Here is a 26,974-nt window from a genome sequence, read left to right as displayed (position 1 = left end):
TATAGTCTTAAAAGTGCGCACTCCCCTTACAATCACTGGAAAGCTGTCACTCATACATTACTGTAGTTCATCGCAATCTCTCAAAGTTAATAAAAGGTAATGAAATCACATTTACACAGTACAATTAATCTCTTATTTACATCATGTCTACACTTTCTTTGTTTTAATGAGAGAGTTCTCAGAGGTGTAGAGTTTCAGCAGAACTAAACCGGCACTTGATCATGAACTAACATGAACAGCTGTATATTTTTATTAACTAACGTTAACAAAGATTTTACAAAGCAATTTACAAACTTGATTTAATTATCAGTGTGAAAAACAAAAGTAACACGGTTATGTGCAAGAACAACAAGTCACTCACGAAATGAAATTGTTTTGCTTACTTTCGACTCTTGCAACAGGAGAAATAAATCGTAGCTCCTCTATCCAAGAGTAGTTCTAATTGTTGCTGCAGTGTTTGTGTGCGCCGCTCTAATTTACCCATTTAAGTAGAACGATGCGTCGCATTAGTTCCGCTTTTGGCGCTCGTGTGTAAAACCATAATTAATTTATTTTATTTTATTTGGTCAGTACGGGGGGGCCACAGGGGTGGCCAAGGACATGTCTACAGGGGCACGGGCCTCCCTTGGCCTCCGTGTAGAACCGCCACTGAATTCAAGTTGTCCGATTCCTCAATCACGTAAACTTTTTTTGTAGTAAAGTTAGTTGAAGTCCGTATTAAGCGGCTTGTTATACATATAAACATATAAACAAACAACGTTTGATGTTCTACTCTACGTATTACGTATGTTAGTTTTAAAATAAAATGTAAAAATGTGAATCGAAAACTGTAAATGTAAAAAAATAGGCTAATAATAATTGGAAATCCCGAAGGAGCCCATAATTTGAAAGTGTTGACGTTCTTAAAGGACTGCAAACTCTACACAGTCTATTGGTACATATCTAACGTTAACATTCTAACAAAACTCTATAAATTAAGAATAATTTACAGATTTTTTAAACATTAATTTTAAAACTAAATGTATTATGCAGCCCAATTTAATTATCATAAAGGCGCTTCAAAAAAAAAAAAGCCAGTTAAGCCCACCCTCATCACGTGGCCGGATGTATTTCGGCGGAGAAACAGGAAGCGTTACAGCAGGGAGAGAGAGGGAGGTGGAGTGGGGCGCTTGAATGAACGGGCAGGCCGAGAAAACGCTGCCATCTCTCAAATCAGGACCGCACTGGCCACGGCTGGGGTACGATATGCGCTCGGCTTTCTTTAACATCACCTGTCGCATCATCCACACTCTCTGCATGCCGCAACACACAGACATACACATCACCAGACACGTAGGCTGTGAGTTAAAACCTAGCGAGCTGTCTACCAGCACAGCTTTTATGACATAATAGACGCATATTCGGAAAACCCAAAAATGATTTTAGTTAGGCATCTCACTAGGTTTTGAAACACAGCCACAGACTTCCATGATCAGTCGTTATCAAATTACTTCTGTATGTCGTTCATATAAATGCTCATACTGGACTGTTGTGGATGTGAAGCTGGTGTTGGTGCTTAAAAGAGGAATTAAGTGTTGATACATCTTGATATGGTTTTGCTAGCGAATTCTTTGTTTGGTTTGACAGGATTTTATCTTGCAAACAACTTTCTGTTACTGAAAACCAATAATGTTTTATGTTTTGTAGAGGAAGTTGATGGGACAGGTCTGTAAGAGCTAATAAACCTGTGTGTAATACAAACCACAGGTTGATAGGCACCTGTTTTTATGCTGGACTGTCTAAGCTGTGATTTATTGCTTTAGAATGTGCTATTATGATCAATTATACCAATAAGTACCATTGTTTAGCCATTTTGCATTTCTGTTTACAATATTGTTCATATTTGTTGTCAGTGCAAGTCTAACCCGAAGGTTTTGTTTCTGTTTTCTTTATCTTGCCACATCTTAGCAATTGAGAGAAAACAGAAACAAAATTCTTTAGTTATATGATGAAGCATATTATAAAGACATTATATTAATAACATGCTGTAATAACAAAAGCAGAATGTTGAATTTAGCCTTATACAGCAAGACAGAAAAGGAACTATTCATTATATTGTTTGTCTTTTTAATGTCTGTAATGCTATATTATAGAGGGCTTGCACTTATGTCACAGTTTGGTTGGTTACCTGGATGCGTGGCCATATTGGAGATACTCGGATGTAAAAAAAAAAAAAGCACTGATTGCACCATTAATGTACTACTTAATATGTTGTTCTGCTAATGTATGCTGTCTTAACCACAATGTGTGAAAGCTGCTAAATTATATAGAGAAGGACTTAGTAAGCATAAAAGGGTGCAGTAGTTTGACAAACTAAAGTTAATCGGTGGTAAAGATGCATGCAAGCTGTGTTAATTAAAATTTTAGCCTAATTATTTCATTTACCTGACTGAAAATGGTAAAAACAAACATGAATGTTGTCAAGATTCTTGCCCTGGAAATCCTGGTTCAGTTTGGCCAACCGCAAATGCCTTTTGTTCCTCGGGGAGATTTTTGCAATTTTATCCTTGGGTTTTGTTATAACTTTTGGCAGTCTCTAGTACTCCAAATATTTCTCCTGGTTTGACCGATTAGTACAGCCCAAAACATGACAATAACTGACTATTTTCAGCAGCGTTAATCAGTAAAGTTAGTGAGTTCCGTTTAATTCAGTGGCAGTGTTTATGTTCAGTGCCGTTTCTGTTTTCTCAGCCTTGCCTCATGTACAACTACAAAGAGAAAACAGAAACAAAACCTTTAGTTTAGACTTAAATGAGTAATTCACTTTCAGAACAAATATTTACAGCCCTTGTCATCCAAGATGTTCATGTCTTTCTTTCTTCAGTCGTAAGAAAATTGTGTTTTTTGAGGAAAACATTTCAGGATTTCTCTCCATATAATGGACTTCTATGGTGCCCCAGAGTTGGAACTTCCAAAATGCAGTTTAAATGCAGCTTCAAAGGCTCTAAATGATCCCAGCCGAGGAAGAAGGGTCTTATCTAGTGAAACGATCGGTTATTTTCTAAAAACATTTACAATTTATATACTTTTTAATCTCTACACTGAGTACACACAGCGCTAGACAAGATGAGCACTTGAGGTTAAAATGTATATAAATTTTTTTTTTTTTAAAGAAAATAACCGATCGTTTTGCTAGATAAGACCCTTCTTTCTTCGGCTGTGATCTTTTAGAGCCATTTGATGCTGCATTTTAAGGAAAGGAAAGGAAAGGAAAGGAAAGGGGGTGAGTGAGGCCAAGTATGGTGACCCATACAAGGAATTTGTGCTCTGCATTTAACCCATCCAAGTGCACACACACAGTAGTGAACACACACACACCGTGAACACACACCCGGAGCAGTGGGCAGCCATTGCTGCGGCGCCCGGGGAGCAGTTGGGGGATCGGTGCCTTGCTCAAGGGACTCACCTCAGCCGTGGTATTGAGGGTGGAGAGAGTGCTGTACATTCACTCCCCCCACCTACAATCCCTGCCGGACCTGAGACTCGAACCTGCAACCTTTGGGTTACAAGTCCGAATCTCTAACCATTAGGCCACGGCTGCCCCCATTTTGACCATAGAAGTCCATTATATGGAAAGAAATTCTGAAATTTTTTCCTCAAAAAACATAATTTCCTCACGACTGAAGAAAGAAAGACATGAACATCTTGGATGACTAAGGGGTGAGTACATTATCTGTAAATTTTAGTTCTGAAAGTGAACTACTCCTTTAAACCGACAACAACTATAAGCAATATTATAAAGCATATACTAATATTATATAAAGCTATGATGATTATTATTATTATAAACCTTTTAATTTAGACTTGCCCAGTAAGACAGAAGACTGTCAATATAATGTCTTTACAATAGTCTTTATAATATTGCTCATTTAACAGTGCACCTGCATTTATTTGATCCAAAGTACAGCAAAAACAGTAAAAAATTTCAAATATTTTTACTATTTAAAATAACTGTTTTCTATTTAAATATATTTTGAAATGTAATTTGAGTAAAATGTAACTGTGATCAAAGCTAAATGTTCAGCATCATTACTTCAGTCTTCAGAGATGAAGAAATTATAGAAATTAATACTATATTTGTTTAACAAGGATGCTTTAAATTGATCAAAAGTGATGCTGAAGACATTTATAAAGTTCCAAAAGATTTCTGTTTCAGATAAATGCTGTCATTCTAAACTTTCTATTCATCAAAGAAACCTTAAAAAATCTGCTCAGCTGTTTTCAACATGATAATAATAACAGCAAATCAGAATATTAGAAAGATTTCTGAAAGGATCATGTGGCGGAGTAATGATGTTAAAAATTCAGCTTTGGAATTACATTTTAACATGTATTCTAATAGAAAACAGTTATTTCAAATAGTACAAATATTTAAAAATTTACTGCTTTGTCTTCTGCTCACCAAGCCTGCTTACTGTTCAAAAACTTTTGACTGGTAGAGTAAACTTAGTCTAAACTTGAACTTTGCTTCTGTTTTCTTTTTTCTCTGTAGATGTGGGTGGCATCATGAGCGTGAAAGCTTTTGAGCTGGTTCCCGCTGTAGAGCGGGAACAGGTGATGGGCGAAAAGGTGCGGATAAACATCGAATGCATAGAGTGCTGTGGCAAACACTTGTACCTAGGCACCAATGACTGCTTCATCCATCACTTCCTCCTAGAGGAGCACACTACAGCCAAAGGTAAGCTGGCCTACAATGCCCAGAAGCTTCTTCACAAATACCTGGGCCTGAAGAAGCCAGTGGAGGAAATGAAGGCTGCCTCTGCTTTGGAACGTCTAATCGTCCTCTGTGACTCTAACATCACTATTGTGGACATGGTTACTCTGGAGCATGTGCCAACTGGGGGCACAAAGCTCAAAGGAGTGACTGCGTTTTGTGTCAATGAGAATCCAGTCACGGGGGACGCGTTCTGTGTGGAAATGGCGGTGGTTTTGGCACGCAGAAGGGCTGTTCAGATCTGTACTGTGCATGAGGACAGAGTGCAGATGTTAAAAGAAGTGACCACGCCAGAGCAGCCCTGTGCTCTAAGCCTGGATGGGTATAATATCTGTCTAGCGCTGTCCACACAGTATATGATTCTGAACTACAGCACAGGAGCCTCTCAGGACCTGTTCCCTTACGACTGTGAAGAAAGGAAACCCATTGTTAAGAGGATCGGCCGGGAAGAGTTTCTCCTAGCTGCTCCAGGCGGGCTTGGTGAGTTAAATGACCAAAAACAGTATTGATTAGTACATGCATCTACTTTTTTATTCACATTTTAATGAGTTTACACCAGCATGAGGTTTTAAAACATATTAGTTATCAATGGTATTCAGATGATCTTCACCAAACTTTTGTTTGATCCGTGGCTAAATATTTAGACTGGATTTTGTTTCTTGGGGGTTACTACTTTTATGGTATAGGAGATGTTCATATAAATAAAAAATAAACAAGGTAAAGGTAAATATAAAATTTAATTCTGAAATATTTATAGGGCCATTCCATGTCAAATCAACCAAATTTTCAAAAACGTCCCTGGCTTAAATTTTTAATTTTGATAATTTTTTTTTCTGAAGAACAATAGACACATATAATGATGAAAGACAAAATATTAAATGTTATGGGTAAATATTTACTGAGTAATCCACTATTTTGTAGAAGGGGTAAAACCTGAGATTCAGAGCCAAATTACAAGGGGGTAAAAATGACTTCGAAAAGATGGCAGCATCTTAATATTATTTTTACACAGAGATTAATAGGTCAGTTGCAGTTAGTAAAACTGCAATTGTAATTACAAAAAATTGCAATATTTTTGCAAAGTGACCCACATTTGGTTTTCAGCCACTGAAAATGTGTACATATTAACAATGTTCTCATGGAGCCATACTGAAATTCCTTTATCTCTGGAATTGAACCATATAGGGCCTTAAAAATTAAGATGCCAAAAGGATCGTTTGTCCAGACCCCAAATCTAAAAGGGCATTAAGATATCTTTAATACTTTTTGAGTTACAGGCATGCAAACTTTGGAGAAAAAAACTTGAAAAGTGCTGTTTCCACAATTTTGAATGGTCGCCATTGGCACATAATGCAACAAAGATTGCTAAAATCAACAAAATTTACTAATAGAGCTACCAATCTTTGTGTAAAAGTGACATTATGATGCTGCCGTCTTTCTAAAGCCATTTTAACCCCCTGTAATTTGGCTCTGAAGAATCTCAGGTGAAAATTGCCGTTTTGACCCCCTCTAATAAATGGTGGATTATTCAGTAAATATTGATCCATGGCATTTCATATTTGGGCTTTCATCACTATACATGTCTATCTTTCTTAAAAAACATATTAGCAAAAACAAAAATTTCAGCAGGGGACCTCTGGTTGAGTTGACGCAGAGTGACCCTATAGTAAAAAAACAGATTTTGCTGTCAAAAGAGGAAAAAAATCGGCAGTAGTTTTAAGTTCATTTGCAAGAGCTTGAGTAGTGAGTACCCATTTTGTGTAGTTTTTAATGTAAAAGTAAAAGCTTTTAAAAAAGCATATTACTGAGGTATTTAACGTTGAAGAGTAAAACTGCTTATGTTTAACCATCTTATTTAAGGCTTTTAGCCAAAACCCCTTTTAAAACGCCCATTGACTTCAGAATAATGGAACCGTATGTAGAAAGTGGCTGTGGCCTACAAAAATGTCATCCCTGCAAAATACTTTTTTATCCCTTTTGGACTTTGGAAGATAGTATTTGAGGTTTGAATCTTCAGCGAGAATCCTTTTATATTCACACTAGTGCATTTAAGAAGGATATACCTCTTTAAATGTCCCTGAGGATTCTGTTTGCTTGTCATTTTTATTATAACTTTAGCCGCACCCAACCTGAGATATGAATCTATCTTCTCAGCTGTGACCATTGTCATGGCAGTCGTTCATGATGAGTCATGCATCTCTCTGTATCTTTATCTCTCAGGGATGTTTGCTAACGCCGAGGGCATATCTCAGCGTGCTCCAGTGAGCTGGTCAGAGAGCGTGATTGCGGCGGCTGTGTGTTTCCCATATGTGGTCGCTCTGGACGAAGGCTTTGTGACAGTTCACAGCATGTTGGACCAGCAGCTCAAACAGACGCTGTCATTCAGAGATGGACACCTTCTACAGGATTTTGAAGGTAAGTGTGCTGTCCGTACTGTACATTTACCATTTATTTCACCCTTACAGTATATGAACAGTATATGTACCTGTAATTGGAATCTATTTAGTCATGAAAATGTCTTCCCAGCATTCTGGTGTTAGAAATAATTGAATGACAATTAGACTGGAACTACATTAGAAATGTAAGCACACTGATAGAATGTACTTCTTTTCCTCAGAACTGAATGTTTTCAGTTACATCAAGTTAAAGGAATAGTTCACCCAAAATTCTGTCATTAAATACTCAACCTTATGTTGCTCCAAACCCGTAAGACCTTTGTTCATCTATGGTACACAAATTAAGATATTTTTGTGGAAATCCATGAGCTTTCTGACCCTGCATAGACAGCAACTAAACTAAGCTGTTTAAGGCACAGAAAGGTAGTAAGGACATCGTTAAAATAGTCCATGTGACATCAGTGGTTTAACCTTCATCTTATCAAGCTATGAGAATACTTTTTGTTTTCTTTGCTAAGACAAAGTATTCTCGTAGCTTCATAAAATTACTGTTGAACTATTGATGTCACATAGACTATTTTAATGATCTAACACAAATTAAGGTGAAAGTCGAGAGCTTTCTGACCCTGCATAGACAGCAACGCAACTATGACATTCAAGACCTTTCTGTGTCTTGAATCTCATAGTTGCGTTGCTGTCTATGCAGGGTCAGACTCAGAAAGCTCTCGACTTTTTTCTTAATTTGTCTTCCAAAAAGGTCTTACGGGCTTGGAACGACTTAAGGGTTGGTAATTAATGACAGAATTTTCATTTTTTTTGATAAACTATCCCTTTTTTAATGTGCCACTACTTTAGTTTACATCATCTACAGTTGAGTTCAAAAGTTTACATACACCTTGCAAAATCTGCCAAATGTTAATTATTTTACCAAAATAAGAAAGATCATACAAAATGCACAAAAAACATGTTACTTATTTAGTACTGACCTGAAAAAAAATAGTTCATATAGAAGACATTTATATACTGTATAGTCCACAAGAGAAATTAATAGTTGAATTTATAAAAATGACCCCATTCAGAAGTTTACATACTCTTAATTCTTAATACTGTGTTGTTACCTGAATGATCCACAGCTGTGTTTCTTATTTATTTTTTTTATTTTTTTTGCTTAGTGATAGTTCATGAGCCCCTTGTTTGTCCTGAACAGGTAAACTGCTCGCTGTTCTTTTTCTTTGGTTTTTCAACATTTTTGTGTATTTAAACCCTTTCCAACAATAACTGTATGATTTTGAGATCCATCTTTTCACACTGAGGACAACTGAGGGACTCATAATGCTCATGCAAATGCTCATAATGCTTCAGTCAGGGGTGAGAACTTTGAATTTGAAGATCAGGGTAAATGTAACAAAGTTATTTTGTCATCTGGGAAACACGCAAGTGTCTTCTGTAGTTCTGAAGGGCAGTACTAAATGGGAAAAAAATATGGTATTTAGGCAAAATACAAAAAAAATGTACTCATCTCCATTCTGTTTAAAAGTTTACAGCCCTGGCTCTTAATGCATCGTGTTTCTTTTTTTAAGCATTAGTGAGCATTTGAACCTTCTGTAATAGTTGCATATGAGTCCCTCAGTTGTCCTCAGTGTGCAAAGATAGATCTCAAAATCATAGTCATTGTTGGAAAGGGTTCAGATACACAAAAATGCTGAAAAACCAATGAAGTTGTGGGACCAGAAGGATTTTTCTGAAGAATAGTGGGCTGTTCAGGACAAACAAGGGACTCATGAACAACCATCACTAAAAAAAAACAAAAAACAAAAAAAAAAAAACAGCTGTGGATCATTCAGGTAACAACACAGCATTAAGAATCAAGCATATGTGAACTTTTGAACAGTCATTTTTATAAATTCAATTATTATTTTCGCTTGTGGACTATATGTAAACGTCTTATGTAAAATATCTTGTTCAGGTCAGTAGTAAATAAAAGGTAACATGCATTTTGTATGATCCTTCTTATTTTGGTAAAATAATTAACATTTTGCAGATTCTGTATTTAAACATTTGACCTCAGCTGTATATGTGACCCTGGACCACAAAACCAGTCATAAGGTTAAATTTTACAAAACTGAGATGTATACATCATATGAAAGCTCAATAAATAAGCTTTCTATTGATGTATGGTTTGTTAGGATAGGAGAATATTTGGCCGAGATACATCTGTTTGAATCTGAGGGTGCAAAAAAATCAAAATATTGAGAAAATCACCTTTACAGTTCTCCAAATTAAGTTCTTAACAATGCATATTACTAATAAAAAATAACATTTTGATATGTTTACAGTAGGAATTTTACAAAAAATCGTCATGGAATATGATCTTTACTTAATTTCCTAATGATTTTTGGCATAAAAGGAAAATCAATAATTTTGACCCATATAATGTATTTTTGGCTATTGCTACAAATATACCCCAGCGACTTAAGACTGGTTTTGTGGTCCAGGGTCACATATTCTATATTCAAGAGATTTAGGTGTCATCAAACTAAATCAGTCAGACTACTCATTTCCACTCTGAATCAGCTTGTATGATTAACTCACTGGTAAATCCTGAATTCCATGGTTGAAAATGAGCTTCGAACTGCAACTGTGTTATATATTGTTTTTGAAAGCAATTTTAAAGATGCAAATTAGGAAGGTTAGTAAAACCTAAATCAGCCTGACTAATTGTTTATATGATAACATGTAGTTAAAAATAGATGTCCACAACAGAGTTTCCGATGAAAAGTGTCAAAAACCAAAAAATCATGTAGGAAACACTGAAGAGAAACAGCAGAAATTGCACTGATTTAAACATTTATGTATATAATGATCTAAGGTGTCTTTGTTGGTATTTCTTTAGATTGCTAGTGCTGCACTCTAGTGCTTACCAATATTGATTTCTCTGAAGTGCTGAGGTAAATTTTCCTACAAAGCAGCAAGGAAATTTTCTCCTGTCAAGTCTTGCTAAAGCTTGATGGGGCTTGAATCAGGACGACGAAAACCAGACTCGTTCACATTTAATAAAGCAAGCAGTGCAGAGAATGTAGTGAAGGCAATTTACTGAGGAGCACCTGATGTAATGTGTTATGACAAGCTCAGATCAGGTCAGTCACCATACGTCTGGCGTCAAAATCTCATTATTTTGCCGATCACAAGCTTGATTATTTTTCAGCTGGTAAATCATGTACGACCACCAGCACTCACACATCCTCATGTCTCATCAGTGTGTTGTATTTCATACTAGAGCATTTATTTCCACGAATGTGGCTTGTAGTGAAATTGGCGTTTTATGTAAACACCTGTCATCCCTTTCGCATCACTCAACATTTCCCAATGCATTGAACAGACAATGATTGTCTTTTTGTGTCAACTTAATAAAATACCTTTAAATTCTTTATTTCTGGTGCCCTCTTTCAGGTAAGGTGGTGCTGGCGTCTTCAAAAGCGGTGTATATATTAGTACCTCTTCCTCTGGAGCGTCAGATCCAAGACCTGTTGGCAAGCCATCGAGTTGAAGAGGCCCTGACCCTCACCGAGGCGGCACAGAGAAACATTCCCAAAGAAAAATATCAGGTACACCAAACTGTTCTGATGTTGGTAAAGATGCAAGCGTGCTTCTCTTAACTGGAGAAAGGATTTTAATTGTTTTTCTCTTTTTATGTTATAGATATTGCACAAAAGAATTCTCCAACAAGCAGGATTCATCCAGTTTGGCCAGCTTCAGTTTTTAGAAGCAAAAGAACATTTTAGGTAAGGTGCATCATTTTGTCATGTAATTAATACTGTTAATTGCTGCTCAGACCCAGATGTTTCAGAGGATGACTGAATGGAGTTAATTAACTTTGTTGCTAATTGCTTTTTATCCCTCTGCGCACCTGACCCTAATCGCCGTATGCTAATGGATGGAGAACAGTAACTTGTCTAACAGCTGAATAAATGGCTGACATAAATATCAGTGGGTGGATCATGTAGAATTTTGCATGTATTTTAAGCTTCAACATTTATCATACAACAAGAACTAGTAGACTATTTAAATCACTGATTGCTAGTCCTACTCTAATATTCCACTTAGTATAGAGATGGCATGGAGAAGGTGCATCTGGAATGATTTACTATGCACAAACATGGCCTTCTGTCATTAATATTTGAAATAGAATTGGGTAAATGGTGCTCCGCCCGTGTTATTGTGGTACTAATAATATACATTTATGGTATTTATTAAAATTTTATTTATTTTTTTCATTTTGTGCATGTCATTTTTTTTTTTGTAATTTCTATTTATTTAATTAGTTTTTCTCAATAATCATTTCAGTACTAATTTTTAAAGGCAATATTTAAATAATAAATCTGTAGTATTTCAAGTACTTAAGTTATTATTTGTTATTTTTAATGATTTATTTATTTATTGTAATTTAATATTGCTGATTTTATTTTTGTAACATTTGTAAAGACAACATTTAAATTTTTTTGTAGTATTTCAAGTACTTCTTTCAAAGTATTTCAGTTAATGCTTATATATTATTTCAGCTTTATTTCAATCAACAAAAATATTTGAAATAGTTTTAGGTTTAATTAACAATAGTAGCAGGTTTTGTTTATGTATATATTTATTTACTTTAATTTAATATTGCTCATTTTATTTTGTAACTTTTTTGCAATAATCATTTTACGTTTTTAAATAATTTTTTAAAAATGTAAAAAAAATCCTGTTTTATATATTATTTCAGCTTCATTTCAATTAAAAATATTTTAGTAGTTTTAGGTTTAATTAACAATAACACAGGTATTAATTATTATTTATTTATTGCAGATTTTATTTTTGTAACTTTTTTGCAATCATTTCAGTACTAATTTTAAAGGCTATATATATTTTTTTCTTTCTAGTATTTCAGTTAATATTTACATATTTCATATTGCTTTATTTTAGTTAACAAAAGTATTTTTTTAGTAATTTTAGGTTTAATTAACAATAACAACTGATTTTATTTATGTAGCTTTTTTTGCAATAATCATTTCAGTACTATTTTTTAAAGGCAATATTTAATTGTTTGCTTGTAGTATTTCAAGTACTTCTGTCAAAGTATTTCAGTTAATATTTATGTATTTCAGATTTATTTCAGTTATAAAAATATTTTTAGTTGTTGTAGATTAGATTTAACAATAACACAGGTTTTAATTGTTTATTTTTTATTTATTTATTGTAATTTATATGGCGGATTTTTTGTAACTTTTTTTGCAATCATTTCAGTACTAGGTGTAAAGTAATTTCAGTTAATATTATTATTATTATTATTATTATTATTATTATTATTATTAGCAGCTTTATTTCAATTAAAAATATATATTTTTAGTAGTTTTAGGTTTAATTAACAACACAGGTTTTGTTTAATTATTTTTGTTTTTAATCATTTATTGTAATTTAATATGGCTGATTTTATTTTTGTAACATTTTTGCCGTTTTGCCAGTACAAATTTTTAAAGGCAATTTATCCGCTTTTTTTCCCATTTGTAGTGTAAAGTAAGTGTAAAGTATTTCGGTTAATATTTAAGTATTATTTCATATTTTTATTAGTTTTAGGTTTTATTATTATTATAATAATAATAATAATAATAATAATAATAATAATAATAATAATAATATCATTATTATAATAAGGTTTTAACTGATTATTCTTTATTATTGTAATTTAATTAACTTTTTTAAAATAATAAAATGGCAGAATTAAAAAAAAAATAGTATATCATTTTTTTTAAGGATTATATAGTAATAATAATACACTGATTTATATACACTGAAACATTTTGATGATCCAAAAAAAAAGTTTGTTTTTTTTGTAATAAATTTAGCTTTTTCTGATTCCCATTTTAGGAAAGGACAGCTGGATGTACGGGAGCTGATCTCTCTTTATCCTCTGCTCCTTCCCGCCTCTTCCTCTTTCACACGGTGCCATCCACCACTTCATGAATTTGCTGACTTGAACCACCTCACGCAAGGGGACCAGGAGAAGGTACAGCGCTTCAAACGTTTCCTCATTAGCTACCTGCACGAGGTGCGCAGCTGCGACAGTGCAAATGGCTTTCGTGAAGATGTAGATACAGCATTGCTGAAGCTCTACGCAGAGACCGGCCACGAGAGTCTTCTGGACTTGCTGGCCTCCGAAAACGCCTGTCTCCTGGCAGACAGCGCCCCCTGGCTGGAGAAGCATCACAAGTGGGTACACGCTTTTATTTTTCCTTTGAGTAGTAGTTATTGATCCGAAGATTCCATCTAATTTTGATAAGTTTATTTTTGCAAGAAAACTAAAGACTTTGTTCCAAAGAGCATCATGTTTTGTGAAAATTTGGTTTGCTCTCTCATAAACCATCATGATGCATTAATCATCATGCCCTCCATGTCCTTTTATTCACTGCAGTTACCATGGCAGTGCGTTAATTAAAGCTTTAATAAATGTCAGTGTTTGACAATGGTTAAATAACTTTTGCTACAATTCTTAATGTTTGTGATTTGACTGTTAATGTTTTTTTTTCTCTCTCTCTGTTTAGGTATTATGCTCTTGGGCTTCTATATCACTACAATGGTCAAGATTCTGCTGCTTTACAGGTAGGATCTGATTGCTAATGTGCTGTTTGAAGATGTGTTGTGATTGTGTTGACATGCCAATCAAAGTTTGCTACCAATGTTGGATTAAATACAATTTACCACAGAAAATATATCATTTCATCCTTCAGTTTAGGAAAAAAGCAAACATTTTATTACATTTTAATATTTAGTTTACTCCAGTGATGACAAAGCTGAATTTTCAGGAGCTGTTATTCTAGTAGGGCCCTATGATTTTCACGATGTGGATAACGCAACGGAATTGCGGAATCCAGTCACAAAAACGGAATTTGCTGTATAATGTAATAATGTCACGGAAGTTGCCAAATTTTAGATGAATATATCAAAAGTAGATCAGTACAATTAAATGAAGATGTGATATGGACTAGTGTCTGTGAATATAGTAGGCTGATTTAAATATGAATCCTGCATGTCTCTGTATGAATGAATAGGACAGATGCACGATTTCGTTTACTACACATACTGAAGCTATGACGGCGGCAGTGTTTTCAGACTCATGAACGCAAACATTATCTCTAGAACTGTTCTAAGAGTCACTTCATGAGCATTTTACTGTTTCTTTTGAGAAAAACTATTGTCTTATCGTTTACAAACAGGAACTTAAAGGTCTTCACAGCAACCCATCAAAATATAAGTTTGGTTTAACTTACTATTTAATAATTATTTAATAATATATTATTTAATGTAATGATGACAGTACAGAATTTATTTACTAAAGTAAATGCACAGCACAGTACCCCCCCCCCCCCCAAAAAAAATTTTTTTTATATATATATATATATATGTTTTTAATGATTAAAATTTAATGAAACCATTAAAATTACATACAAAAAAAGGAAAACACAGAATCTGATCAAAATATATTTCATAGGGCCTTAAAAATTAAACTTTTAAAGCTAAACTTTTAAAAACTTCACATTAAATTCTGTAAGTTTCATGATTTCAATTAATTAGACATGCTTTTTTTATATTTAGATTTTAATCCAGAAAAATTAAAACAGAAAAAAAAAATCTGAAAAATTTAAATGGAAAAAAAAAAACAGATTTTGGAAAAAATAAAACATTTCATAGTTACCTATTCTAGTCTTTAGTGTCACATGATTCTGCTTTTTTTATAATCAGAAGAAAACATTTGTGTTGCTTGTTTATATTTTTGTGGAAACCATGATGCAGTTTATAAAAAAAGTAGAGGTGGGCATAGATTAATTTTTTTAATCTAGATTAATTTTGGAATTAATCTAGATTAATCTAGATTAAAATGGCTAATTTGAATTCTGCTGAAGGCATTCAGAATATGTGTGCTAACCAAATAATGACTAAAAGTAAGTCTTTGAGAACGGGTTTCTTAAGCCAGGTGGCGCATTACACCAGGGGCCCATCTCCTGTTTCCAAAATGCATCACAAACTGCTTGACAATTGCATTTACAACACAATTAACTATACAAACTTGTGTAACCAACTATTCCCACTGCATGTAGCCTACTTCTGAGTAAAAGGCTGCGCGACGTGCGTGTTGCAGATTAATACACAGATGCACAAGGGCATGGATATTAGTGGTGCAACGGATCACAAAACTCACGATTCGGATCACATCATGGATTTGGAGTCACAGATCGGATCATTTTTCGGATCAGCAAAAAACAAACAAAACAAAACAAAAAAGTTTGTTTTTTACTAATTACTGAATGCTTACTTTAAGTAGGCTACTTCTAATCCACAGCAAACACTACTAGCTGAACTAATAAAGTCAGTAACAAAACAAGAACAATTACACAAATATCAAGTGTAAATGAATACAACATAAAGTTACTAATAAAATCAATAACCCTAGAATTCATGTGCGGAAATTTAATAATTAATTGTAAAATAACTAGTGCTTCTCACTGCAGGTATTTATAGGATGCTGTCTCTTTAAGGCATAATGCACGTACCGACTACTGGCACGCATCTCTTTCTCAGCTGTTTCGGTTCACTGAAGACATAACCGACTGTGTTTACCAGAATACCAAAACGGGTATTAAGACATGACTTTGTATGTGTGTTTCCGTTCAAAAAGAAGTTAAAGAGGAATCAATCTGTGTGAATCGCGCCTCTCTCTGTCTCTCTCTGTCTCTGTTTCTCTCTCTCTCTCTCTCTCTCGGTGCACGTGCTCTCTTCAGGTGTGTGCGTCGGCGTGCGTGTTCCCTTTTTAAATTGTTTGAATTGGTAAATTGGCAAGACAAAACATGTGCCAATTATAAACTTTTACTCTATGATGGTTAAATTTAACAGTTAATCCGCGAATCACATGCGTGCCGAACCGGTTTGGTCCGTACGGATCACGGATCATCATACACTCAATTCGGCTAGGTAGACATCCGCGCTAAACTATCAAGGTGAAGGTCATCACAGCTTACGTAGTTTAGACCCAGCTCCCAACCCAACTTTGAGAATAGATTAACGGCGATATTTTTTTTATCGCCCGATAAGAGTCTCACGTTAACGCAGCACGTTAACGCCGATAACGGCCCACCTCTAAAAAAAAAGTAAGTTCAAAAGAGCAGCATTTATTTGAAATAGAAATAAATAAATTTAATAAATTAGATTTTTTTTTTAAATAAAAAACCTGAATAACTTTTATGCTTTATTTATTTAAACTCACACACAGATATAGAAAATGTGCACTAGCATTTAATAAGGATTTTTCTGCAAGTTTGTCCAAGTAAGACTGGTGTGATAAATTTGTTTACTAGTCTCATTTGTCTAAATATACAGTATACATACAGTATATAAATGTACAGTATATTTTTCTGTTTGTATCATAAAAAGCTGTAATAAAACAGCAATAAGCGATTCCATTTACTTCCAGAGTGATGGATATACTTCAGATGCTTTCAATAAATTCATAAGTTGTATTTAACAAAGAATATACATTTTAAGCAAGATACATTTTAATAACCTTAAAATTGAATATACTCTCAGGTAATGGGTGACTAAGAGCAATTTTGCAATTGGTAAAAGAGCAATTTGGTCCTGTCCTGTTGTAGATGTGGATAAAGATTGTCAATGGAGATCTTCAGGATTCAACAAGACCGGATCTGTTTGAATATGTTGTGGATTTTCTTAGTTTTTGCTCCAACCTCGATCTTGTGTGGCGGCATGCAGACTGGGCACTACAGAAGGATCAAAAGGTTTGGACCTCATATTGTCCCTATTTACCCACAGAATACTCATTGGGATGTCATTGAATTGCTCTCTTTATATTTTAAATGGCCTACAGATTGGTGTGCAGATCTTCACCAAACGGCCTATCTCTGAGGAGAAGACGGGCCAGCTAAACCCAGATGACGTTATCACGTACTTGCAGAAGCACAGTCAAGCTCTTCTGCTCTATCTGGAACACCTCGTGCTAGAGAAGAGATTGCAGGTAAAGCATCACTGTGCCAAATAATTTTTGATTTTTACTCCAGTACTGTATCTTATGATAGCGTTTTAGTGAAAATTACGAGACTGAAGTTGTAATGTTTTGAGAATAAAGTCGTAATGTTTTGAGAATAAAGTCAAAATTGCGAGAATTAGATCGTAGCAATTATAGTTTTAATATTTTGAGAGTATAGCCTATATTGAGCATGCAAATGGACCAGATTGGGTGCACCGGGACTTGAATATATGTGGGATTATGAGCAGAAATCATACCACGTGTTATATTTGCAGAGATATTTCACGTCTTTGATTGCATTCATTGTTTTTAGTGCACCAGCCACCCAATAATAGCAATAAGCTTTGTGCTTTTGGTACTTTTTTGTTTTACATAAAACAGTCTCAGCTTTCAAAATTTGTTTTGCTGCTCTTTAATGTGGTGGGACAGATTGCTGTATTTATGTCTTATGTATCAATCATCTTTTTGATTACAATGAGACATTTGTTTAAATAAATTATAGGCTATTGTTTGCAAGAATTGTGTGCTTTGTTGCTTTTAATATAACAGCTCAGCTGTTAAATAATAATTATTTATTAATAATTTATAATTATTTATTTCAAGTTATAGCATGACATAAACGTGAAGGAATATCAGAAGGCATGAAAAAAGTAGCCTAATTTAATGAAACAAATCTCTCGTAATTGGAAAGATACTTAAGCTAAGAAGGAATACAGTAATCTGTCATGCCACATTAAAGAGCATGAAAAACACATTATTGTAAGACATTGTTTATTTTTCACCATAAAACTGACAGAATTTAAAAGCTGAGACTTCAGAATTTCTCCCGTCGCTCCCATTCCAGGCAATTTGCATGGCATATGCCTATAGAGTATACTTTTAAAATATTGTAATCTTGTAATTGCTGTGAATTATTTTTGTCATTTTGACTTCATTCTTAAAATATTTTTCAAATATTATTCGAATATTTTGACTTTATTCTTGCAATTTCGACTTTATTCTTGTAATTTCTACTTTAATCTCATAATATTTCGACTTTAGTCTCATATTGCTAAGACTTTATTCTCATAATTTTGGACTTTTTTTCCTTTAAATATTATGACTTTAATCTTGTAATCTTCTAATCTTTTTTTCACCATGGAACTAAAACGTTGTTGTAGTACCTAAGCTAAAAGTTTCCTTACACTTTGTCTGTCCTGTCTCTGTTATTACAGAAAGAGAAGTATCACACACATCTAGCTGTGCTGTATGCGGACAGAGTGCTAGGTCTGATCTCACGACCATCAGCCACTGATGACCAGCTGTCTGCTGCCCGCCAGAAACTACAACGGTTACTAAAAGAGTCTAATCAGTACAGGGTCCAGTTACTACTAGGTATACCTGTGGTCCTGTGCTGCTTCTCCAATAGACATTTTAGGTTTTTATTTTAATGTCAGACACACTGACCCTTTGGTTGCAGTAAAGTAAAATGTCTCCTTACTCATTAATGCAAATATTTAATCAGCAAAAGTGATTTGGTTGTTGGTACCAGATAGCCTGGCTGACGCCAGACCACGTTATGACTTCGTCATGATTCGTGGTCTGGGAACCACATGTTCATTTTCTCGTATTTGAGGCGTGGTTTACGAATGCCCAGAGCCGTTTATTGGGCGCTACGAATGTCTATCAAATGCGCCTGTGCGTAGCTCATAGCCAATCGTTTCAATCATACCGGATGACATATACAGAGCGATGGTTTAACGCCAAAAGTTGCTCTTTTTTCAAAATAAACTTGCGTTCTAAACTACTTTGAACACTATCTAAGGGGCCGTTCACATGTCGCGTCTTTTGTGCGCTAAAGTTTGTTATTTCAAATGTAGACGCGCGCATGGAAGCAGCGCGGTTGCGACACGCTCGCGTTTTCCATGCGCAAGCTACAGAGCGGTTTGGAAAGGAAAAATCGACGCGCCTACCGTTTTCCACGCGTTTTTAGGCGCGACGTGAACGGCTGCATCGACTGATAACTTGCTGCCATGCTGGATCCATAGTTATAAACAAACTGCTTCGGTGAGTCGCATAGAAGGCGTCATCGTCTTGCTGCTCCCTCCCCGTTCTGTGATTGGTTCCCTATCTGAGGTGAAAATTTGGTCCATGGTTTCCATGCTACCTTCCAGCGTGAATAAAATCGCGCTGCGCGGAAGGCAGCATGGGGACACCCAGGCTAGGTACCAGATAGACTGGTCTAAATATTTTAAAAACTACTGATCTGCTGGTATTTTCACAATCATTACAAGGGTACTAGCAAGGTGAACCTGATAAAGTGGTCGGAGAGTGCATGTGTATAGTGCTGTAATATGGTTTTATTGTCATCTGCTTGTGTGCTCATAGGTAAAATTCAGGACTCCGAGCTGCTGCTGCTTGAGCGAGCTACACTACATGGGAAGTTAGAGGAACATGACAAGGCCTTGCACATTCTTGTGCACCAGCTCAAAGACTCGGCCGCAGCTGAGGAATACTGCTCTTGGGCTTCTGCGTCTCATGACCAAGCTTACCGTCAGAACCTTTTCCACCAACTCTTGAGTGTTTACTTGGACCCCGATGTACCAGGAGGGGCACAAACAGTAGCTGCTGTTGACTTGCTTAACCGGAACGCTGAAGTTTTTGATGCAGTGCGTGTGTTAAAGCTGCTCCCAGAAGAGTGGTCTCTACCGTTACTCCGTCCTTTCCTGTGTGGGTCGCTGAGGGCCAGTGTGCATGCACGGTGCACTTCACAGATTGCAGTGGGGCTGGCCAGAGCACAAAACCTCCAGCTTCATCACGACAGGGTGAGTTTTCATGAATTAGGATTTTATTTTCAGTGATAGAGGTGACATTCACACTACAGGCAAATGTGGCCTAAATCTTTTTTGCTCACCTGTGATTCAGATCTGTTTTTCTCATGACAGTGTGAACAGCATAAACCACATCGAGTCTACGTTCACACTGCGAGCCTGGGTGCTCAATTCTGATTTATTTTTTAAATTTTTTTAATTTTTTTTGAATAGCTGTTCACATTGTTGCTTTAGATTTCCAGTGTGAACACATTATGGTTCTAAACTGTCACACAAAAGAATGATACGAACAGGGTTTCCGGGTTTTTACAACAAAATCTGCACAATTGATTCTCAAAACTACTCTGAAACTAGCCCAACCATTTTCAGGGGTAAATATTATGTTAGTGGGGTCGCGTCAAACCACGAAGTTGGAAAACAAACTACGGCAATAGTGAAAAAAGTAGCCTGGTTCCACGGGAAACCGGTGGATTTGGCAACATTTGGGCAGTGCATTTGGGCAGTCATACAGAAGTAAACACGTAGGACATAAAGTAACTGATTATGTGTCTATTTATAGTGTGATCTGCTAAAGAAGCTATCAAAATTATGTACAGACAATATGAAAAATAAAGACAAGGATGTTTTGAAACTTTTGTGATACAAGCGCTCATGTTTTGCTTGTATATAGAGTTGTCACTGTAATTCTTGAGAGCTCTGACACCTCACACTTCCACTGATTACCTTTCTCAGCTGTCTTGATAACTTTCGGCAGTATGTAAAATCTTTGAAGTATGTCCCATTAGTGCAGAATTACAAATGTCGATCTAAAGAGATGTAAAAGTCGCATGAAATCCGACATGACTGTTTAGACTGCGGTCACATTGCAAAACATCTGACCTGTATCGGATTTAGTACCACATATGGAAGTGACACAAATCGGAATTGAAAAGATCAGATTCCATGCGGATTGTGCTGTTCACACTGTCATGAAAAAACAGATCTGAGTCACATGTAAGCAACTTCCATATATGGTACTAAATCCGATACAGGTCAGATGTTTTGCAATGTGACCGCAGTCTGAACAGTCATGCCGGATTTAATGTGACTTTTACAACACTCTAGATCAACATTTGTCAGGATTCTGCGCTCATGGGAGTCACTTCAAAGATGTTACATTCGCAAAGTTACCAAGACAGTTGCGAAAGGTAGTCAGTGGAAGTACAGTAATGTGTCAGAACTCAGTGTAATTAAGAATTACAGTGACAACTCTAAGTACAAGCAAAATGAGGGCTTATGTCATAAAAGTTTCAAAACTCTGCTCTTGTATGTCAAAACCTTGTCTCTATTTTGGATACTGCCTGTGCATAATTTTGCCAGCTTCTGTGGCAGATCACACGATACATAAAAGCATAATCGCTTACTTTATGATCTCCACGTTTACTTCTGTATGAAAACACGCTGCGCAAGCGTTGCCAAGTCCACCGTTTTTCCATGGAATTGGGCTGTTATTTAACTGTTGCCGCAGGTTGTTTTTCAACTCCATTAGTTGAAACGACCGCACTAACACGATGCCCCCAGGAACACGACTGGGCTAGTTTTGGACTAGTTTCGAGAAGCGGATTTTGTTGTGAAAACTTGTTTTGTTGTCAAAATCAGAAGTCAGAATTGAAATTTATTTTGATATTTCTGCGGGACATAAACTAAAAAAATGTCGGATAAAAAATATCATAATGAAGGGGGGAAATAATTAAATTCTTAAAAAGAATACTTAGTAGTTGAGTAGTTAGCCACTGGTTTGTATGATTATTTCTTAGAAATAATATAAAATAAACAAACAAACAAAACTACTTGACTTAAGTAATATTTGGAGTGAACTTTTGTCTGCAAAAAGTCATATGGGTGTTGATGTCAATAAATTACTAAAAATATCAGATATTTTGACTTATGTCATGCAGTACAACTGCCCAAACATTATTAAAAAATAAGAATTTATGATAATAATAAACAATAAATACAACCATATTTTTTAAACTAAAAGTGATTAGCATGTGTACATTAACATGTCTTCAAAATATTTTTTTTTTTAGGATTTACTTTGGGTTGGGTTTGGTAAGGTTTTTTTAATGCTTGTTTTTAAAAAAGTTAAGTCTGTTAGACTCACAAGACTGAGTTTATTTGATCAAAATCTAAAATAAATATATGTGACCCTGGACCACAAAACCAGTCTTAAGTCGCTGGGGTATATTTGTAGCAATAGCCAAAAATACATTGTATGGGTCAAAATTATTGATTTTTCTTTTATGCCAAAAATCATTAGGAAATTAAGTAAAGATCATGTTCCATTAAGATTTTTTGTAAAATTCCTACTGTAAACCTATCAAAATGTAATTTTTGATTAGTAATATGCATTGTTAAGAACTTAATTTGGACAACTTTAAAGGTGATTTTCTCAGTATTTAGATTTTATTGCACCCTCAGATTCCAGATTTTCAAATAGATGTATCTCGGCCAAATATTGTCCTATCCTAACAAACCATACATCAATAGAAAGCTTATTTATTGAGCTTTCATATGATGTATATATCTCAGTTTTGTAAAATTCAACCTTATGACTGGTTTTGTGGTCCAGGGTCACATATATTTACACTTATTTACAAAAGATTGTTTTCTGTCATGCAAAGCTACATTTTCGGCAGTCCTTACTATCTACTATCTATATATTTATATCTATATCTATATATCTATATCTATCTATCAGTCTAATCTAATCTAATCTAATCTTTAGAAAATAAAACTTTATCTTTACTGTCTCTTTTGATCAATTTAATGCATTCATGGTGGATAAAATAATTGTTTTAATCTACCAACCCCAAATGTTTGAAAATGTTAACGTTTTTAATTTTGTAAAATATATTTAGAATTTGAAATGATTGGTTTTTTTAATACTTTTAAAATTTAATTTATTTGTAATGCAAAGCTGAATTTTCAGCAGTCATTATTCCAGTATTCAATGTCCCATGATCCTTCAAAAATCATTCTAATATGCTAATTTGCTGCTCAAAAGAAGTAAAATTAAAAAAAAAATAGAAAGTTAATTAAAACAGCATTTATTTGAAATAGAAAACTTGATCTTAACTGTCGCTTTTGATCAATTTAATGCATTCATGCTGGATAAAATGGTTATGCTATCATTTTAATCTACTAACCCCAAAAGTTTAAATATTTTAAAGTATTTAATTTTGTAAAATATATTTGCAATTTAAAAAGATTTGTTTTTTAATACTTTAAAATGCAATTAATTTGTGATGCAAAGCTGAATTTTCAGCAGTCATTACTCCAGTCTCTTTTGATCGATTGAATAAATAAAACAATTATTTGATCATTTTTAATATACTGACCTCAAATGTTAGAATTTAAAAAAAAAACATTTTAATATATATTTTAAATAATTTATGCAAAGCTGAATTTTCAGCAGTCATTACTCCAGTATTCAGTGTCACATGAATCTTCAGAAATCATTCTAATATGCTAATTTGCTGCTCAAACATAAATAAATGAATATAATAAAATACTAGAAAATAGAAAGTTAATAACACGAACAGCATTTACTTGAAATGGCAACCTTTTTATCTTTACAGTCTCTTTTGATCAATTTAATGCATTCATGCGGAATGAAATAATTATTTTATCTTTTTAATCTACTGACCCCAAATGTTTGAATATTTCTAATCTATTGTTTTTATTTTTAAGTTTTTCCTTTCCATTTATAATTGAACACTCTTACTGTACGTGCCATTGATCCACTTACCACTGCATTTTGTGTTGCACAGCTGAAGTATCGAGGCGGCCCAATACTAGTGTCTGAAAAGAAAGGATGCCAGCTGTGCCACAATACCTTTAGTGAGCCAGACTGTGCCTGCTTGCCCGGCGGAACGCCTGTTCACGTTCACTGTGTCGCCAAGAAAGCCCTGAACTTACCAGTAGAACGCCAACACGAAAACGCCCACCGCAGCAACCACACATGAAGCTGATCAGAACCATAGGGCAGTGGACACAAGCTGGCGTCGCACCTGTACCGCACACACGGGGAGAAGGCTGAGTGCATAGGGCACCCGTTCAGAGCCCACGCCAGAGCACTTGATGCGACCAGGATATGCTTTCTCCGTGTTTGACCGAGTCAGTCAGCAAATGAGTGTGTGGATGTCTGAAATCCTATTTATTCCGTAATCCCTCTGTGTGTACACAACACTGACAGTGAATATGAGAATATTTTAAAGAACATCAAACAAAAAACTCTAAAGAAAAACTGACATTGTCTTTCGGTTGATCTTTTTAGCATTGCCTAATGGTGACTGGTCCAGTGGCTGTCTTTGCTTTTAAATGGATGGTATCCATAATTATTGTTTGGGGTTAAAATACTAGTGTCTCGACTGCCTGTTCTCTGTGAGCAGATTTAGCAAAAATAAGTTTATGTGATGGTCAATAGTTTTCATTAAACAAACAAAACACCAAAGTTACTTGCTCTGTTTTCAGAGAGTGACAGGTTCTAGCCTTAAGTGATTACGTCATGATTCATTTAATACAAGGGAGAAATGCTCAAGAAAGATGCTATTTTCATAATTTCTTCGAGTACGGTTTGTGGTCATCATAGCTATTTCAAACCATTTAATAGCGATAAAAGGGAAGATCTGGAAAAACTTCAAAGTTCAATCAGTGTTATGTAAGATTCTTCAACGAATGTCTGATTAATGAGCACAACCCAAGAAAGATATTCTCGTCTCTCTTTCTCTCCCTCTTTTCCATGTCGGAAGGTTAATTTGGCTTTATATTTCCATTTAGAGTTGAATTGATATTTATTAGTCAAATTGTAATCATATCAAACAAACCAATGGACTCAGCCTGTGCTGTATTTGCGTACATGTTCTAACTAAATGCTAAAATGCAACTATTACATCCAGCTGTTTGTTTCTCATATGCATGTGGTGATATGGACATGAGTCCTCATGTCTTAAGAATGCTAAGCTGTGATTTTAATGATCGAAAACTATTTTAACATGCTAAATTACGTGGTTTTTCCTTTTTTTTTTTAGGGAAGCCGGAGCTTTTGCCTGAAAATAATCTGTAACCTCATATTCAATTAAGTATTTGAAAAATATTTTGTCTGTGAAAGTGAAAACTGAGTTTTTATTTTGGTGGAATAAGTGAAAAGCACAGAATAAACACTGCCTATTTAATTCATACGTAAAACAACCTCGGCTGAGATGAGAGAAAGATAGGATGAACTTGCCTTGTGATGTTTTTACAGAAACGGTTTAACAAGTGAAACTATTACATTTATTATACAAGTGACTGGCTACAAGAAAATGATAAATTCTGTCCAAACAGTGCCCCATTGTTAAATACATAAATTAAATGAATACTTTGGATATCAAACACAATATCTTGGTTTGTGGATCAGCCACAATGCCTGTGTAGTAAAGTGTATGTGTGCTGCTGGGTATTTGCTTTGATTTGCTGATGCATTTTTCCTATAAAAAAAAAAAAAAAAAAAAAAACAGTTCCATTCATCATACTTGCAACCAAATCGTTCCTCCCCCTTTACTGTCTAAAGAGAGACTAAACTTTTTCAGCTTGAGCAGTTATAAATGGAAATCCTCTATGTTGCTACATCTCTTTATATCCACTTAAAGTATTTGATACATAAAAATATACATAGATACTGGTGTGTACATACTGTATTATTAACTGTTTGTTGCTTTGTAAATCGATGCCAGTGTGGGTGGAATGTACAGAATGTAAAGACGTCCATTTTAATAAACAAGACTATGCCTACATGAATGGAACACATGGTTTGTGATGTACTTCATTCATAACGGAAAAGCTGAAGAGCCAAATGTCTGGCCCTCTTCCATTAAGTTCTTATAAAATGTTTTCTCCAGGGTTGGGGCCATTCATGAATTGAATTGAGAATGAATGGTAAATTCCAATTCACTGACAGGAAATGGAATTGGAATTGAATTGGAATGCCAGGAAACAGAATTGAATTCAAATAAATTCCACTAAATTCCACTTGAGTTGCTAAATAAAATAATTTGACTTGATTTGCTTAATAGTTTATAGTACATTAAATATTGTAAATCACATAAACAACAAACATATAAAAGAAATACAAAGTAGTGTATGTTCAGTATGTTAAAGGGATGGTTCGGAGTAGAATTGACTTCATTGCTATGCACTCCGAAGCCCATCTAAATACCCCATCCGGAGTTTTTTTTACCTTAGTCGAACATTTATGGAGATATTAGAGTTTTTCAAATTGCTTGTTACAGGAGTGAATGGTACATGTGATGTATCTCGTAAATTGCACCACTAAACGTGCAAGTAATCTTACCAAACTTGTGCAGTAGTGTAAATAGGTTATGTACTCACAAAACGCTGCATCAGAACATTTGTAAGTCCACCATGAGTGTTTTAAAAACACGTTTTACCCGAGAACTACTAGTCTCAGAAACTACAAGTCGACGTCACTTCCCTGGTTTGAAAAAAGCACGTAAAAGTCCTCCTACTACATCTGTGTGCATGTCAACTTGTAGGAGGACTTTTACGTGCTTTTTTCAAACCAGGGAAGTGACGTCGACGTGTCGCCATTTGTAGTTTTTGAGACTAGTAGGGATCGGCTAAAACGTGTTTTTAAAACACTCATGGTGGACTTACAAATGTTCCGATGCAGCGTTTTGTGAGTACATAACCTATTTACACTACTGTACAAGTTTGGTAAGATTACTTGCACGCTTAGTGGTGCAATTTACGAGATACATCACATGTACCATTCACTCCTGTAACAAGCAATTCGAAAAACTTTATCTCCATAAATGTTTGACTAAGGTAAAAAAAAAACTTCGGATGGGGTATTTACATGGGCTTCGGAGTGCATAGCAATGAAGTCAATACTCAATTCTCATCA

At 34.9% G+C, this 26,974-nt stretch overlaps 1 protein-coding gene across 1 annotated transcript; it reads left to right on the top strand.

Annotated features, from left to right (window-relative positions):
- The first annotated feature begins 1,126 nt into the window (after positions 1-1,126).
- On the top strand, positions 1,127-25,969 carry tgfbrap1 (transforming growth factor, beta receptor associated protein 1). The gene is made up of 12 exons (XM_073851447.1): positions 1,127-1,238; positions 4,532-5,233; positions 6,974-7,168; positions 10,600-10,754; positions 10,849-10,931; positions 13,051-13,392; positions 13,725-13,782; positions 16,827-16,970; positions 17,060-17,206; positions 18,433-18,592; positions 19,586-20,022; positions 23,841-25,969. The coding sequence occupies exons 2-12, from the start codon at positions 4,546-4,548 to the stop codon at positions 24,033-24,035; spliced, it is 2,604 nt and encodes an 867-aa protein (XP_073707548.1). The 5' UTR covers positions 1,127-1,238; positions 4,532-4,545; the 3' UTR covers positions 24,036-25,969.
- The last annotated feature ends 1,005 nt before the right edge of the window (positions 25,970-26,974 follow it).

This window comes from Garra rufa, chromosome 12, assembly GCF_049309525.1.
Source record: "Garra rufa chromosome 12, GarRuf1.0, whole genome shotgun sequence".
Lineage (NCBI taxonomy): Eukaryota > Metazoa > Chordata > Actinopteri > Cypriniformes > Cyprinidae > Garra > Garra rufa.
Note: the sequence above shows the minus strand (reverse complement) of the source record. Positions and strands in the feature narration are given on the sequence as shown.